The sequence below is a fragment of the Gigantopelta aegis genome, chromosome 1, assembly GCF_016097555.1.
Source record: "Gigantopelta aegis isolate Gae_Host chromosome 1, Gae_host_genome, whole genome shotgun sequence".
NCBI lineage: Eukaryota > Metazoa > Mollusca > Gastropoda > Neomphalida > Peltospiridae > Gigantopelta > Gigantopelta aegis.
In genome coordinates, this window is record NC_054699.1 from 36224602 (window position 1) to 36243012 (window position 18411).

Consider the following 18411-nt stretch of genomic DNA (forward strand, 5'->3'; position numbering starts at 1 on the left):
CAGCCCTGGCTACAGAAAAATAACTTTAGTAGATTAAATACTTAAGACAAAATTAAAATTTAGCAAATCATGGTAGAGGAAATGCACCCGGTCGACGCGAAGACCCATTGCGCCTCCAGTTAACCCAAAGAACAATATATATATATATTTATTTATTTTTTAAACAAAGTAAATTTTTAAAAATTGGATAAAACAAAACACATTAAAAAGAGCACACCAGTAAACAATTAAAGTTAAAAAACGCCAAACACATTATAAATTTTTAAATAACAAAACCTAAAATTGTTAAGGACAAGCCGGCGAAGGATGGAGTGCATTATTGCCAGATAATGGACCCCAGCCTATACAAACCTGAAGCTGACCAAACTAAACTAAATAAACATACATTCACACATCCATACAAACTAACATTTAAAAATAATTAAATAAAATTTAAAACTGTTAAAACAAGCCGAGAGAAAATTCTTTAAAAGCGGATAGAGCGCGAAGCGTTATAATCCGCGGACGGCGAAAGACAGCCCTCAGAGGTGAGAAAGCGTGCTAGAACAAAAGCAACTAACGCCAAAGATGAAGCAAACAGTCAATACAGGCAAAAATAACCAACCAACAAACGTAATTTGAGCTACAACAATAATGCCAGCAGCCCCAATAAAAATGGGGCCAACTGTACACAAAAATATAGGATCCAGTATATGGGTCCGGACACGACTGAGGAGGACAAACCATAAACAACAGCAGCACCCAGCCCCAACATACGTCTTAACCTTACGTAGAAGATCCAAAAATTAATTAGCAACAAAAACACTGGTTAGTTGGAACAGCAATACAAAGCAGAAAAATAGTAAATTTTAATCACAACATACCTGTTAGATATGTGCCCTAGATTGATAAACGAAGGCCACCAGAAGTCTATCAATTACTGCTTTATAACTGTCTAAAGGATTTAAAATAGTATAGGAATTAAAGATAATATTTTTTGATTTGAATAAGTCTTCCAGTTTCTGTCTAATGAATTTATACTTGGTACACTCAATACAAAAATTATTAACATTATCAATATTATTGCATACCAAGCAGTTGGGTGTATTGGATTTCCTGACTTTAAATTGAGTATCATTTAAACCATAAGATACACCCATTCTTAATCTTGCAATAATTTTAGTAGCTTTTACATTAAATGAAACTGGACCAGGAGTAGTGACCTTCGGTTTAATATAGGAGTGCCACACTCTGGTATGGTGATCCCATTCTAACTGCCACAACTTACCAAAGTGTGGCTCTGCCAGGGAACATATCTTAGCGTAGTTGTAACTAGTCGTCACCCCGACCTTGACCTCCTGGAGAGACTTTTTGGCATTTTCATCAGCCAGCTCATTATCGGCTATCCCCACATGGGCTGGGACCCATTCGAGGGTGACCTTTACTCCAATGGCTACTAACTTATTTGAAAATTTATAAATGTGTTTAACTATTACCGGTCTGACGCCATTAGAGCCTGATATTGCCTGTAAGGAGCTAAGACTGTCCGAGAAAATCACGTATCTATCAGGGCTATGATTTCGATGGTAATTTTCAATCCACATTAACGCACAGAGGATGGCCATTAATTCTGAAGTATAGACAGAGATGTTATCCGTGAGTCTAGCCCTAACAGCCACGGGTCTGTCCTGAATGTCTTTATTATAAATAACAAAGGCCATCCCTGTCCTGTCTGTAGCTGGATCCTTGGACCCATCTGTATACACATGTATAGCATCCGGGTACAAGTCCCCAACCACAGCGGAAAAAAGAATTTTTTTAATATTATCATTTTTAACTTGTATAATTTCTTTTCGGATGTAGTAGCCGACCTCGGGGGTACTGATCTGCCAAGGGAACTCAAAGTTCAGATCGGCACGACTGATTGGCAGACCCGCAATCCCGAAATCAACTGCAAACTTATACAAATATGAAATAATAGATACGTGTTTATCTCTAACAGAAGCTATTTGAATAGGTTTAATTTTATTTATGGGAGAATCAGGGACCAGATTTTTGACTTTACTCATATATCTGATCCCCTGCTTGATTCTCCTAAGAGCTAACGGGACCACACCCAATTCAGCCAAGACACTCTCATATGGGGTACATACGGTCCCTCCTACTATAATTTTGAGGGCCTTACAGTAGATCCCATCAAGTTTCTTAAGCTGATTATCAGTGGCACACCCAAAGGCAAGGGCCCCATATTGGAGTCTGGATACTATGAAGGCTTCAAAGATCATAAGAAGTGTTTGCCTGTCTGATCCCCATGGTGTGCCTGACAAGACCCGGATTAAATTAATGTAATAAAAATACACCTGTCAGTCACCTCCGCAATGTGCTCACCGAATGCAATGGACATGTCGAAAATAACTCCCAGAAATTTGACCGATTGCACCTGGCTAATCAGTACACCATTATATTTTAACTTTAGTTCAAAAATACTTTTAAAATTACGAGCTTTTTGAAATATAATACATTTAGTTTTTGCCTTGGAAATGGTAACACCAATCGACTCCGCCCACTTATATAAATTATTTATATCGTTCTGGAGATCTCTTTGAATATCTAAATAATTATTACCTACTCTCCAGAGCGCAGTATCGTCGGCAAAAAGGCCGACACTTAAATTAGTCCCCTGATTTGAGTCCCGAAATAGCACCGTAGCTAATGAATTAATAAAGACAGAAAAAAGAGTTGGTGCTATCACTGAGCCCTGAGGTATACCATTCTCCAAGACATTTATAGGGGATAGGGTACCATTAAGGTTTACAGCAAATGTTCTATTGGTTAAAAACTGATTAATAAAATTAAACATTGCTCCTCTTATCCCCATCTGAAATATTTTTATTAACAGCCCGCGTCTCCAAACCATGTCATACGCCTTTTCAATATCCACAAACACACCAGCCACCTTCTGTCCCTTTCTGAAAGCATCTTTAATCTCAGACTGAAGACGAACAAGGTGGTCAGTGGTTGAGCGGTGTTTCCTAAAACCACTCTGGTAGATAGACAACTTATTGTTCAACTCCAGAAAGTGGCTAAGGCGATGGTTAACCATGTATTCCATGGTTTTGCAGACGCTAGATGTTAGTGATATTGGCCTATAATTGGTCGGGTCGGTTGGGCCCTTACCCGCCTTGTGGAGAGCAAACACTTCTGCATGCTTGCAACTTGGGGGGAGGATTCCTTCCGACCAGATCAAATTAAAAAGTTCCAGGAACAACTCAAGTGTTTCTGGAGGTAAATGTTTAAAAAAGATATAACTAAAATTATCTGGGCCTGGAGCTGTGCCCTTACGTTTACAGAAAGCATCGAGTAGTTCCTGGATTTTAAAGGGTGCATTATACGGCAGGTCATCTTTCTGGTTAGCGGATACATGCGGAATAGGGCTACTTCTTTCAACTTGTATTTTTCTAATTTGAATTTTTTTCGAATAATTAGAAGTATCCGAATTATTTTTAAAAGTTGCTCCCAATACTTTAAACTTTTTCACTATCAGTTTTATATAATTTACTATTTTTTAACACATTATTTTTTTGTAAGTGATTTGCCTTGTACCCGCTTTATTCTCGACCAAACTTCTTTGGCTTTAGTATTAGAATTCAGTGAGCAACAAAACTGACGCCATGAGGCCGACTTCGCTTTGCAAACACTAATTTTAAATTTATACTTGCTATCTTTATAATTATCAATATTTATTTTAGAATTATCTTTTTGAAGAATTTTACGGCATTTATTTCTGGTCTTCTTGAGCCTGGTGTGTTCATCAGTCCACCAAGGGACCGAATTTCTTACACCAGGCCCCGAAGACTTAGGAATAGTTTTATTAGCTATATTGATGATGGCACCTACTAGGTTATCATTAAACTTTCCGGTGTCATCATCACGGATTGAATTATGATCTAATTCGCCACACAACATACCAAACTTAGGCCAGTTAGCTCGTTCGAAATTCCATTTAACTTTAGGTTTATAATTATTAGTTATTACCCCTGAAATATTATAAGAAATTTTAACAGGAAGGTGGTCGCTACCCAAGTCGTCCAGGACCTCCCACTCGCACCTGGCAGCCAAATTACTAGTGACTAAGGTGACATCCAAACAAGACCAAGTATTGTAGGCATCAGATAAGAAAGTAAAACTACCATCATTTAGACAGGCTAAATTTAAACTGTCCATCAAATTACCAATAATACGGCCTGTCATATTGGTAACCTTTGACCCCCAAATAGTATTTTTACTATTTAAATCACCTACTATAAACAAATTTTGATTATGGTTACCAATAATATCCAAAAAGTCATTTAAACTAATTATTTTCCTTGTTAATTTTAAGCCTTTAACGGCTGGATGTATATAAAAATTAAAAATATTTATATCATTAGTAGTTGTATGAATAGATACCCCCAATGACTCGATACATTGATGGGCGTCACCAGCTGGAATTTGCGAGTACGAGATACCGTTTCTGACAAAGGTAGCTATACCCCCTTTACTATTATCGCTATCTGTAGAAAAGAGACCCACATAGCCCGGAAATTTAAATTCTATAAAAAAGTTTATGTCTAATATCTTTAGGAGTCAGTTTAGGAAGTAAGGTCTCTTGAATAGCGATAATATCAATATCGGTATTAGTATCTAGGAATTTCTTGAGTTCCTGGCCATTAGCCCTAAGCCCCCTGGCATTCCACTGAAGAATGGTTAGGCCCCTGCTCTTACCAACTACAAAATTATTTTGATTATTAATATTATTATTATTATTATTATGTACTGACATGATGGAAGTGGAGCAATTCTAGCTGCAGAATAAACTATAAAGCTAATCTACACTATTGTTGCTCCTACTTTCCACCATAATAAGTTCTTTGGCCCCGTACCATGAGACACTACGCTTCTCAATGGCATCGGGGTCAATCCGCAAAGCTAAATGTTGGTTCACTACCTCACGGGCGTCTCTAGACGCTCTAATGACATCATCTAAATAAAATTTTGTATGCGGGACCTTTTCTAACTCTCTTGTCAAAAATAAACCAGAAATTACCCTAACCAAATCGAGAGCTGTAATGTTTGAATCTAAAGAAGAAATTTTGGTCCCTGAAGCCGCGCCGGCATACGTTTTAGTAGTATTAATTTTAGCGGCAGCTGTACTGACTGATGACTCAGTCTTATTAGTTGTTTCACGCCAGACGCAGCTGTGGGTTGACGGGGAGTTTGGCTATTTATCCCCTGGGTCGAACCTTTGGGAGCAGGCCTAGCTGCCATGATGCGGACCGCCCGCTGATAATCAGGGCACTCCTTTGCATGCGAGCAATGAGGTCCCCTACAATTGGCACACGAGATTTCTCTCGTGCAAGGACTTTCTGGGGACCTCTTGGGGTGCGCGGTTCCGCACCTGAAACAGACTGGGTGTTCCCTGGTCGACCTACACTTCCTGACTGTGTGGCCCCATTTCTGGCATCTGGCGCATTTCACTGGTTTAGGGATGAAGGTATTTAACTCGTGTCTCACCCCCTTCACCCTAATGAAATCAACCCCCGTGGGGCGGGTTAGAAGGACGTCCAGAAAACCATTTGCCCACACTGTCAAATTTTGAATGGACAAGTTGGGGTTATCCCTCCGTACCGCCTGGAGGAGATTCCCCCCCCCCCCCCCGGGCGCCCCTCAGATCCGTCTTGACAATCTTTCTTAGGGAAGGGGGGCGGGCAGTGTCCCTGGCGGGTTCACCCCGAATGGCCGAACACACCCCCCTGTTCACCTCCCGGAATGGTACCTGGGTGCTATCTGGGACTGGGGGCGGACGAACCTGGCTCGCCCCACCCCCCTCCCTGACTGGTTTAACCTGTCTGTAGAAGTCTGTCGGGACCCCCCCCCACCCCGGGGGAAACATCATCCCTGGGCTTAAGTGGGGGGGGGGGGGGGGGAACTGATCAACCTCCATCGCAGACGTATTCAACCTAATCGGTAAACTAGAATTAAGCTTTGTAGAGGGAAGTTGTACACCCCTCTTGGCCCTACGTTTGGCCGCGGGGGGGGGGGGGGGGGGACAATTTAGTTTTGGATTTTTTTAAAAAACCCTGCGGGTCGGGGGACTCTTAATTTCCACGGTCGGAGATGGTACGTGCCGGCGCTTCCTCTTTTGAGTAACCTGAACAAAGTCACCCCCGGGGGTAACCTGAGGGTGAATAGTTACAGGGTCATCATCCCAAAGACCCACGGCGACCGCCGGCTGTTCAATTTCAGCTTGCGCTGAATTATTGATTTTCTGACTAGCAGTCGCAGTAACACACACTGCCTCGTCAGAAGTAAACAATACGGGAGTCGCCGAAGGCTCACTCGGGGATTTCCGGTTGACTGTATCAGTCTTAACACTAGCCGGCTGACTACGTGCAGAATTCAAGTCTCTACCAAGAGAGGGCCTTTCTCGCTAGCGCGTGATCGTGCGTCGCAAGTGGCGCTTCAGCCGACTTTGCACGATCCGATCCCGATTCAACCCTTTTTCGATGCTTTTCGGAGCAGAAATTTAACGGGGGACAATTTATGCTGTATATAATCAACATGTATTTTGCCTGCCAAAGCCAAGTCCTGGCTAGGGCCGGGCCCAAAAGTTTAATGTAATGTCGGAATCAGACCAAATAAATATATCGGTGTTGTCTAAATAATTTAAAATTAAACACCCCCCGTTGAACTGACCATCCAAAAGGAAAAATAACCGCAATCTCCTTAATATTATTCAGGGATGCCCTTGTCTGGAGATTGGTGGTTAAGAGGACCCCAAAGGGTTCAAAAGCAACGTCGCAGTTTTAGAATTATATTTGTCTGGCCGTTCCGGAGTCCGAAAATATCGGTAAGCTATTAAAAGTGGCTAGGTTGAGAAGGGGGGGAAGGGGGTATGCTGTAAGGCTGCAACCCGCGAGTGGGAGAGGGGTCAGAATCTCCAGACAACACCCGTCTGATCCCAAAGGCCTGGGGGGTCGACTTTCGCCTTTCTGGCCTTAAGTCTAATCTTCCGGTTAGGGTGATAAAGGGGCATCCCTGAGAGCGTCGAAGCGGTTGCTGGTTGGAATGGGAAATTTGCTGTCATCATAACTAACATCATTATTGCTATGTTCAACACTACAATTCTCACCTCTCTTACTGGGCGTAGCCTCCGACCGAGCCAAAACCTGTTTCCTCTTTCTGGACTCACCCAGCGCCGATCCCGGGGGCGGGGTTGGTGATCTTGGCGAAGTTGGCTCGGCCGAAAGTGTTGGAGATTCGGATGTAGGGGCGCTTACCTCACCCGTGACAGCAAGACAAACATCGGAAACAGAACTTTTATTATTTATTTGTTCTGGCTTCCTATCCTCACCCCCCACGGGCAAACCGGCAACATACGGTTGAGTTTTATGTATTTCCGAGAGGGATGAGGAGATGTTGATCAAGTCGTCATAACTCAGCTCACGGGCTATATTGTCGCCGTCCGCGGAAATTTCCGGCCCCTCCCCCCAGGGGTGGCGATTACCGATGTACTTTTCCACGTTAATGGATAAACCACCACCGGGGAGTGGGGTATCACGCCTCGGTCGCTTTGACGGAGTTGGAAGACCTGGGGTGACGGTTCGGAATATATAACGAATCAAAATAACTGTCCGTCGCCCCCCGGGAATTAGCAAGTTCAGACCCGTCACAAACAGAAGTCTGTGACCGGTCATTATCACACGCCAGTAAGCTATTATCCAAAGTAGCAGCGATGTCGTTTGCGGACGACATAATAGCAAAAACAGTTACAACAAGAAAAGTTTACAATTAGTTATTTTAAAGAAAGCACGTGCGAATTTGGATTCTATATGTCTGGCAACAACAGAATCCGCGTAGCACGTGTCAATTACAAAGACAAGTGTAGCTCGGTTACTACACTTACAAAAACGATTACACGACACAAACTTACACACAATAACTTATTCAGCTTCAGGCTTGATTGGCCAATTAATTAGCCAATTAATAGTTTAGAAAAAGTAAACAATTTATCACTATAATGGGAGCGACGTAAAACGTGACTACACCATTCGCCGACTTGACCTGAACTGAGCCATTTGTAAATAGCAATAAGATAATAGAAAGGCAAACAAAATAGACAGGAACAAAAAGGAAATAAGATAGATACACTGGAAAGAAGAAAGAAAACACAAGACAGGCAGAGAAAAGAAAAACGAAGAAAATTTAAGAGAAAGAAACACAAAAGAATGAATAGAAAGATAGAAATATAAAGCGAAAACAGATATATAAAAAAAAAAACCCAAAGGAAAGCAGAATGAAAAAGAAGAAGAATGGAAATGTAAAGAACAAAAGAGAACAATTTGAGGAGACTTTCAGGGGCCTGTTTTACATTGCGAGGGGAAGTTTCACCCCTGTCAGAATAAGTCCCACACTATTAATGGACGATATGATGAAGCTGACGAAATGTTAACTCCAAAGCAAAACATTGTAGATATTGTAAGGTATGTTTATTTCGATAAGGGTGTTTGGCGTATAAATTAATAGCGAATATTTAATAATCATTTGTAGGAGACAGATCATAATTCTATATGTCAATCCACTTTCTAAAATTACATTTTGTACTAAGAAAATAACAACAGTTTATTTGGGAAGTTTACCCTGAGCCACCCCGTGTTTGTTATATATGTGTTGGATGTGCACTACTGAACATTCGTTTATCATATGATAAACATTATATGTTTAGTTTCAGAATTGGAGTCTAATCTAAATATTGAGCTGATCTTCGATTGCGACCTTTAGTCAATTTTTGCTTGGATTACCACTTTGCTTTATTTCCGAGCCATCCCATATTATCGTTTATTCCTAAATCATCCTAAATTGGTTGTTTTCATAGACAAACACTTGTATCTGAAATGAAGTTTAAAAAAAAAGTTAATTGCATCTTTCAAAAAAATATACTGAATGTTGAATGTTGTTCTGTCAGACCAATATTCAATACTGAATGTTGAACGTTGAATATCGAACATCCAGTCCGCCACACGTGTAAAGAATGCATTTTGTGAAAAATGAGGTTCAACACAGCCACCCCCAATTCACATCGCTGAAGTACACTCGCTGTTTCAATGACATAGACAACTATGTCTGTGTCGAAAGCACAGAAAATGTCCATTCCGTTCATTATGAAACAGACAGAGAATGTGGATATTGTTTATTGTCTACGAGTCAGGACAAATTTGACTACACAAAATGGGACTAAAAGCCGCTATGGTTTCCAGTTAGCTTGATGTCTGAACTGTAAAAAAATATGTGATGGACATTTCCGAAGCCCAGCTAAATATGAAAATGGCGGCCATTTTAGGAAATGGCGTCAACTGTATTTATCTGTTAATAGGAAGAAAAGATGGAATGAATAAAATGGTATCTGTGCAACATTTCAGGTTTTGTATTTTTACCATTCGGTTCATCTACTGTTATCCTTGTCTTCTGGAGGTTTTCTTTTTCTTTTTCTTTTAATTGTTATATTCTCATTAGGATATAGTCACGTATATCTGGTGTCAATCTAATGACAAAAGCGTATTCCATGATCAAAGTCGTATCTCTGTACAAGGCAGTCGAAAGGAAGTGAGGAAAAATGATTATTGCTTAATCATCCACTACCAGGTGCTCGTCCTTGGGAGGACAGCCACTCTCCTAGAAGATTCGAAACAGGGTGTTTCATGCATCCTACACCGTTTTGAAGCTTGGTGAAATTATTTTTAAAATGTGTTTTCTTCTTCTTTTTCTTCTTTGTATGTGCGCGCTCGTGCGTGGCTGTGTGTACAGGGGCGTAGCATGCTCTCACCCCAGGATGATTAGAGTATAAAACAAGCAGACTCTTTTGGTCTATATTTTTCCTGCACACGGTAACAACTATATCAACAGCCTAACACTGCGCTGTAAAACATAGCTTTAGCCTCAGCTGGGAGTTCGTTCGAACATCCCGAACCCTCCCTGGTGTGTGGGCGTGTACGTGCGCATAAGCGTACAAGACAGGGGGCAGTCTTTGATACTTTACCTACAAAGGAGAGTGGAGTTAAAGTTTCACGACACCATTAGAGCACATTGATTTATTAATCATCGGCTACTAGATGTCAAACATTTGGTAATTCTGACATAGTTTTATGGAGGAAGCCCGCTGCATTTTTCCATTAGTAGAAAGGGATCTTTTATATGCGCCATCCTACAGACAGGAAAACACATCCTTTGACATACCAGTCGTGGTGTACTGGCCGAGACGATAAATAGCCAAATGGGCCCACCGACAGGGATCAATCTTAGACTGGGAGTTCGTCAAAATCGTGAATAGCGTATCACTTCTGACTGAACTCTTAGAGGCCAAATTTACACACGTTTTTCTTAAACGCACGTGCAAGCCCCCCAAAACAGGCTCTGTATATTCGGCGCTTGGTGTCTCGGACTGGATTTTAGGTGTCAAGAAAACGTTAGAGTTTATTTTGTTTAACAACACCACTAGAGCACATTGATTTATTACTCATCGGCTATTGAATGTCAAATATTTGGTAATTTTGACATACATGTACTCTTTAGATAGCACATACCACGTCCTTTGAAATACCAGTCGTGGTGCATTGGCTGGAACGAGAAATAGCCCAATGAGCCAACGGGTTTAAAAAGAGACATCTTGAACTATTCTGGTTAATCAAGACTTCTACCAAGCTCACCGTGACGTAGCTGTGGAGGGTGGGGTGGGGTGGGGTGGGGTAGGTACAACACGACTCGGTGAGGGTGCCCCAACCCACCCCCAAATATACAATCCTGACTGTGCCAAGGACCAAGCTACACGCCACTCATGTCATATGCATTCCATTAGTAGCAAGGAGCCTTCCATAAATAAAGAATAACTAGTTAATGACGTAGGATATCGGCTTTATCCCTGTGATGGTAAGAATTTTAAATTCCGTGTCATTAACTAGTTGTTATCTTTATTCTGCAAACGATAACAAAATTATAAGGAAATAGAGAATACTACATGAGTGGCCGTTAGATCTATACCGTTTATCTTACGAGTTGTTTAAAAACGTATCTAACGAGTGAGTTGGAAGGAAATGTTTTACTTAAAAGACGCACACAACACATTTTATTTATGGTTATATGGCGTCAGACATATGGTTAAGGACCACACAGATATTGAGAAAGGAAACCCGCTGTCTCCACTTCATGATTAGCAGCAAGGGATATTTTATATGCAGTCCCACAGACAGGGCTGTACATACCAGTCTTTGATACGTCAGTCGTGGTGCACTGGCTGGAACGAGAAATAGCCCAAATGGGCCCACCGACGGGGATCGATCCCAGACCGACCGCGCATCGAGCGAGCGCTTTACCACAGGGCAACATCCCGCCCCCGAAAGTGAGTTGGACAAGTTTTTAAACGAGTTGTAAGACAAACGGTATCTAACGAATACGAATGCAGTATTCTATTTCTTACATATCTTCAGAAAACAGTTTTAAAATACATTTAAACGCCCAAGTTACAAACTAAAACCTATGTACGGCCCTAGCGCTTAAATTTAACTTGTGCGTCACCACAGAAGTCAATTTCAGGTTAACTTGTACGCCACATCTAGTGATCGATCTCTACCATGATTTTCCATTGGGTGGTATGGCATTGGCGACCTGGTCATCACCTAGGTGCAGCCAGTCGTGTTAACAAAAATAACGAATAATGTTCTCACCAATCAATTATTTCTGTTACATTGTACATGACCTAGAGGTCAAACGAACTATTTTGTAATGTAGCTATGCATGACGTCACAAGTCATAATCGCCCAGTACAAACTAGTTGCAGGATAAATCCACTTTCACAAAGTTAAAACTTACAAAAATTGTTTTGTTTAACTACACCACTAGAGCATTGATTTATTAATCATCGGCTACTGGATGTCAAACATTTGGTAATTCGGACACGTAGTTATCGGAGGAAACCCGCTACATTTTCCCCAATGCATCTTTTTATATATATATATATATATATATATACTTTCTCACAGACTGGAAAGCACATACCACGACCTTTGACCAATTGTATTGTACTGGTTGGAAAGAGAAACAACTATCAGTTTAACATAGGTGGTTCGATCCTGTGACGTAAGCAGCTCAGGCGAGCACTCAACCGACTGAGCTAATTCTCGCCCCCACCTAGCGTCAATGAGTGATTTTGATATGCAACTTCAAAGTGTGATAATTTGCTAGTACAAACACTGGTTGCAGGATAAATCCACCTTCACAAACAAAACGTTTAACTTGCCGACTGCAGGCAGAGAATAAACTACAAACTCAACATTTCTTATAAAACAGCTGCTGTGACAACAGCTCGTGTGATGTTTATTTATAGAATGTTTTCACGTTCTTCATGTACAAAATCATATTGTTCATTGATGTTCACTTTACATCCAAAGATTTCTGAGCTAACAAGAGCAACACAACATAATTTCATTTCAGTCTGATCCATTACAAACACCAGGGTGACCACCCCGATATGATTTCATGTAGAGGGTGGGAGTACAGTTTTAATAAAATTTATCCTTCAATTAAAATAATAATAAATCTAAAAAGTTAAAGTTACTCCACACCTGCTAAAGTATCTGGCTTAATGTACAAAACGTTTAAATAAAATTACACAAGTCCCGTGTAAATATACTTGGAACAAATAATTAAGCATCCCTTACTCTTTGATTAAAAAAACCTCCGTTATTGACACAAAATACTGAATATAGCAATCATTATCTGTAGAGGGCTGGACATAGCCCAGTGGTAAAGTGCTCGCTTGATGCGTGGTCAGTCTAACATTGCTCCCAGTCAGTGGGCCCATTTGGCTATTTCTCGTTCCAGCCATTGCACCACAACTGGTACATCAAAGACCATGGTATGTGCTATCTTGTCTGTGGGATAGTGCATATAAAAGATTCTTAGCTACAAATGGAAAAATGTAACAAGTTTTCCCACTTTGACAATATGACAGATTTACCAAATGTTTGACATCCAATAGCCAATGATTAATAAATCAATGTGCTCTAGTGGTGTCGTTAAACAAAACACTCATTATTTATGCTTTTTGTTAGTCAATAGATTCACCTTTCAGATACATTAATATTTCGATCATATTTCTGACTTGATGCAAGTAATTAGAGCACATTTATTATTAATCATCCGCGATTAGATGTCAAACATTTGCCAATTCTGACTGTCATAGAGGAAACCCACTACACGTTTTTCATCTGTAGCAAGGGATCTTTTATATGCACCATCCCACTGACAGGATAGCACATACCACAACCTTTGATATACCAGTCGTGGTGCACTGGATGGAACAAGAAATATGATGCGAGTAAGAACAGTTTGTTAAACAGTCAAGGTAGAAACAAAGGGGGAGGGGTGGTGATTAGTTAAGCTTTCTTTGTACATTTCTGAGATGTATTACTGAAGAAATTCAAACCAGTGAAATCTTCCCCAAAATCAGTAGTGTTTAAAAAATTTTTTTTTGAATAAATGAATACCATAAATGCTTAACAAACTAAATTGCACATACATCAAATCGGATTCAAATTGACCAATGAAACTGCACACAACTGACCATTCCATACATTTAAAATATATCACACACCCCCCCCCCCCCAACATTTCACTCCATCAGGCCAGTGTGCAGGAATTTTAGTGCGGGGAGGGGGGGGGGGGGGGGGGGGGAGAGAAGGAGACAGAAAATGTGCTTGAGCAGGGAGGGGTTTCAATCCTCAACCTGGACCTGCATCTAAAATAACTGGCAGATGTATATATACACAATGAAACGTATTAAAGATTACATCACAAAATTCTTAAATCGAAGTAAATGTGATGGAAAATGTTGGGACTTTTGAGACAGCCACTTAATCAAACTGGTTTACTTCTTCCAGTAGCAAGTGAACAATTCTATGTCTATTCAAATCAGCTAAATTCATCAAACTGGGCGGGGGAGGGGAGAGAGAGAGAGAGAGGTCTGCCGAGACAAAGGTGGCTGTGTATACGCCGGGGGGGGATGGCGGCCTGCTGAGTGTGTAATACAACTTGGCTGGGGGGGGGGGGGGAGAAGGGCTGAGTGGTATACAACTTGGGGGGGGGGGGGGGGGCATTCTTCTTATGCTAAGTCACATGACTGCCTATTTAGAACACTATTTCTCACGAAAATCACATAAGATGACCACAAAAGCAGATTCAGAAAACTGAAAATTATACATTTTAACACATCCTAGGTATGTAACAGACATAGATATTCCATTCTAAAGGCTTAAATATTAAAACTGTTCTACTGATGGAAACTCAGAGTTCGAAACAGCAACCTGCAAAAAGAAGTCAGTTTTTTTTTTAGACCTAACAGGTGCAATAAATTCACCTGCTAAAACTACTAAAGTATCAGAGGCAACGTTTCAAGAGACGGATGTATGTACGATTGTGTCATCTGTTATTCAGCTTGTGAACCACATTTTAATTCCATAATGTCCTCAAATATACCTTTAGAGAACCTCATTTTCACATACTAAATCAAAACTTGCTCACATTCCATGTTGTCATATTTCCAGCAGCTCATATGTTTTTTAGCAGGACATAGTTCTGTTCGCCTGCTATTTAAAAATAATAATACGGTAATAGCAGGCCATATTTTATTTCCTATTTTGAGCCCTGCAACCTTAACCCTGTACTCAAGTCTTCAAGACATATGGAAACACACATGACGGAGAAATGAAATAAAAGTGTTTTTGGACATAAAGGGCCATTCACACCATCCATTTATTTATGAATGAAACTGCATGTAAAGCTTCTTCTGAAGCAGACATCTGATCCAACCAATATTCTCCAACCGCTGAACAGAAGCTTAGTAAAATAATATAAAAACATTTATGTAACATGTTTTCAGTCACTAAGCCTGGATCAAATACCGTTGACCCCTACATGCAGCCAGTGTTTATGTGTTAAGAGGTCAGGAATTTCAGTCATTCATTCAGTTCAGTTTGTTTCAGTTTATTACTTTCTCTTAATCACTGTCTGTTTCTTTCTTGTGCTTCTTCTTTTTCTTCTTCTTCTTTTCCGAACCCTGAAACCAAGGAGAGTGCACAGAATGACAGAATATGGTTTCACATTTTAAACTAAAAAAAAATGAGAGAACAAATTTATTGTTATGACAGTGATTCATGAGTACATGTAAGCAGCATTGTGATGTCACATTTATCACCAATCACTTGTGGTGTTAACTTAAGTTAACTTAAGTTGGGTGCACCTTGAACTTTGACCCAACTGGAAGTTATTTGGTTTAGTACTACCTGTAGATGAGGCACCAGATAAAGATTCACGGAATCATCCACTATTTCGCTAAATGCCCATTCAACTCTACATTGTGAAGATACACAGCCCTGATCATGTATTACGGTTTTTTCAAAAAAGATAAAAATTTACAACCAACCATCTGCATCACATTTTTTGACTGACGTTGTGGTGGTTTCATTCTACCTCTTACCAAAGTTAAACCTTTGTTTTGTTTAACGACACCTCTAGAGCACATTCATGTATTAATCATCAGCATTTGGTAATTCTGACATACATGTATAGTCTTAGAGAAGAATCCCACTACATTGTGGGGTCGTTAACAAAACAAACATTTTCAAACTAAAAACGAATTTTTGTCCATCTTAAGGCATGTGAAATCCTCTGATGTACCATGAAACATGTCAACAGATCGCACGCATCGTGGTGTGTAGGACTAAGATGTTCAGTGCAGTAACTAGGATGGCAAACTCGTGTAGCCAAGGGTTAGTAACCCCAGGACATTTCTAAATGCATGTTCCCATTCAGGACACAATGAAACCACTGATATGCAAGTTGTGAAGCAGTGAATTTAACCAATATATATATATTAAATACCAGTTCAAGGGTTCGAACATTTTCAAAAAAATTACTTGCCACAAGGCAAGTCCCTATCAGATATTCACTTGCCCCATAGTTTTCCACTTGTGAATACTTCTTAAGGCAACAAATTGTGTTACTCCTATTTAATTTAATACATTGCTTAATAGTGTAATCATCTTGAAAGTTTGGTTTAATTGCACAAATAAAGAATTTTGCCAGCAGGTTACAACACTTACCCAGGAAGTACTAAATGTATATGTCTGTCCAGTAGTATCCAACGTCTTCTCTACTTGTTATTTAAACTTTATTTAAAAAATAGTGTCCATTTGTTGATTTAAACTTTACTTGTTTGGTAGAGTCCACTTGTAAATCTATATATAACTATTGTGTCAATGTATGTCTTAGTGACCACTTGTTGTAAGACCGTGGATGTGGTGAGATCCCTTTCAACTTATGAGCCATTATTTTATGGCTGGCATTGGTTGAAAATTGTTTAGGGATTTTGGCCAATGTGTCATTATTGTGCCCTAAAACACTTCTCTGGGATGTTTTTACCCTATTCATAGCTGAGAAAAGTCTCTCGCAAACAGCCGTGGATGGGCTCAAAGTAAACATGAGCTCTGTTATTCTGCAAATGTTTTTAAGTAGTGCAGGCTTGGCAAACAGCAGCAGGGGAGGGGGTGTACATTGACTGCAACCTTTGTATTTTTAATTTATTGATCATAATTTATTTGTTAAAAACTATTAATAAAACAGAAAAAATTAATATATTCATGTATGCTGATATATACCAGTTGTGAAGCACTGAAACTACTGACATATACTAGTTGTGAAGCACTGAAACTACTAACATACTAGTTGTGAAGCACTAAAACTACTGATATATACTAGTTGTGAAGCACTGAAACTACTGACATATACTAGTTGTGAAGCACTGAAACTACTAACATACTAGTTGTGAAGCACTGAAACTACTGACATATACTAGTTGTGAAGCACTGAAACTACTAACATACTAGTTGTGAAGCACTGAAACTACTGACATATACTAGTTGTGAAGCACTGAAACTACTAACATACTAGTTGTGAAGCACTGAAACTACTGACATATACTAGTTGTGAAGCACTGAAACTACTGACATATACTAGTTGTGACGCACTGAAACTACTGACATATACTAGTTGTGAAGCACTGAAACTACTGACATATACTAGTTGTGACGCACTGAAACTACTGACATTCACTAGTTGTGAAGCACTGAAACTACTAACATACTAGTTGTGAAGCACTGAAATTACTGACATATACTAGTTGTGAAGCACTGAAACTACTGATATATACTAGTTGTGAAGCACTGAAACTACTAATATATACTAGTTGTGAAGCACTGAAACTACTAACATACTAGTTGTGAAGCACTGAAATTACTGACATATACTAGTTGTGAAGCACTGAAACTACTGATATATACTAGTTGTGAAGCACTGAAACTACTAATATATACTAGTTGTGAAGCACTGAAACTACTAACATACTAGTTGTGAAGCACTGAAATTACTGACATATACTAGTTGTGAAGCACTGAAACTACTGATATATACTAGTTGTGAAGCACTGAAACTACTAATATATACTAGTTGTGAAGCACTGAAACTACTAACATACTAGTTGTGAAGCACTGAAACTACTGACATATACTAGTTGTGAAGCACTGAAACTACTGACATATACTAGTTGTGAAGCACTGAAACTACTGACATACTAGTTGTGACGCACTGAAACTACTAATATATACTAGTTGTGAAGCACTGAAACTACTAACATACTAGTTGTGATGCACTGAAACTACTAATATACTAGTTGTGAAGCACTGAAACTACGGACATATACTAGTTGTGCCGCACTGAAACTACTAAGATACTAGTTGTGAAGCACTGAAACTACTGACATACTAGTTGCGAAGCATTGAAACTACTAATATACTAGTTGCGAAGCACTGAAACTACTAATATACTAGTTGTGAAGCACTGAAACTACTGACATATACTAGTTGTGAAGCACTGAAACTACTAATATACTAGTTGCGAAGCACTGAAACTACTAATATACTAGTTGTGAAGCACTGAAACTACTGACATATACTAGTTGTGAAGCACTGAAACTACTAATATACTAGTTGTGAAGCACTGAAACTACTGATATACTAGTTGTGAAGCACTGAAACTACTGATATACTAGTTGTGAAGCACTGAAACTACTGATATACTAGTTGTGAAGCACTGAAACTACTGATATACTAGTTGTGAAGCACTGAAACTACTGATATACTAGTTGTGAAGCACTGAAACTACTAATATACTAGTTGTGAAGCACTGAAACTACTGATATACTAGTTGTGAAGCACTGAAACTACTGACATACTAGTTGTGACGCACTGAAACTACTAATATACTAGTTGTGAAGTACTGAAACTACTG

The 18411-nt window shown here is 39.7% G+C and overlaps 1 protein-coding gene across 1 annotated transcript in view; it reads right to left on the reverse strand.

Annotated features, from left to right (window-relative positions):
- Nucleotides 1-14256: 14256 nt before the first annotated feature.
- The window catches only part of LOC121374366 (H/ACA ribonucleoprotein complex subunit DKC1-like), a 53768-nt gene continuing 49613 nt past the window's right edge, over nt 14257-18411 (reverse strand). The window contains exon 15 of the mRNA XM_041501471.1: nt 14257-15124. Within this exon, the coding sequence (XP_041357405.1) occupies nt 15065-15124 (60 nt within the window). The 3' untranslated portion in view covers nt 14257-15064. The remainder of the gene's footprint in view (nt 15125-18411) is intronic.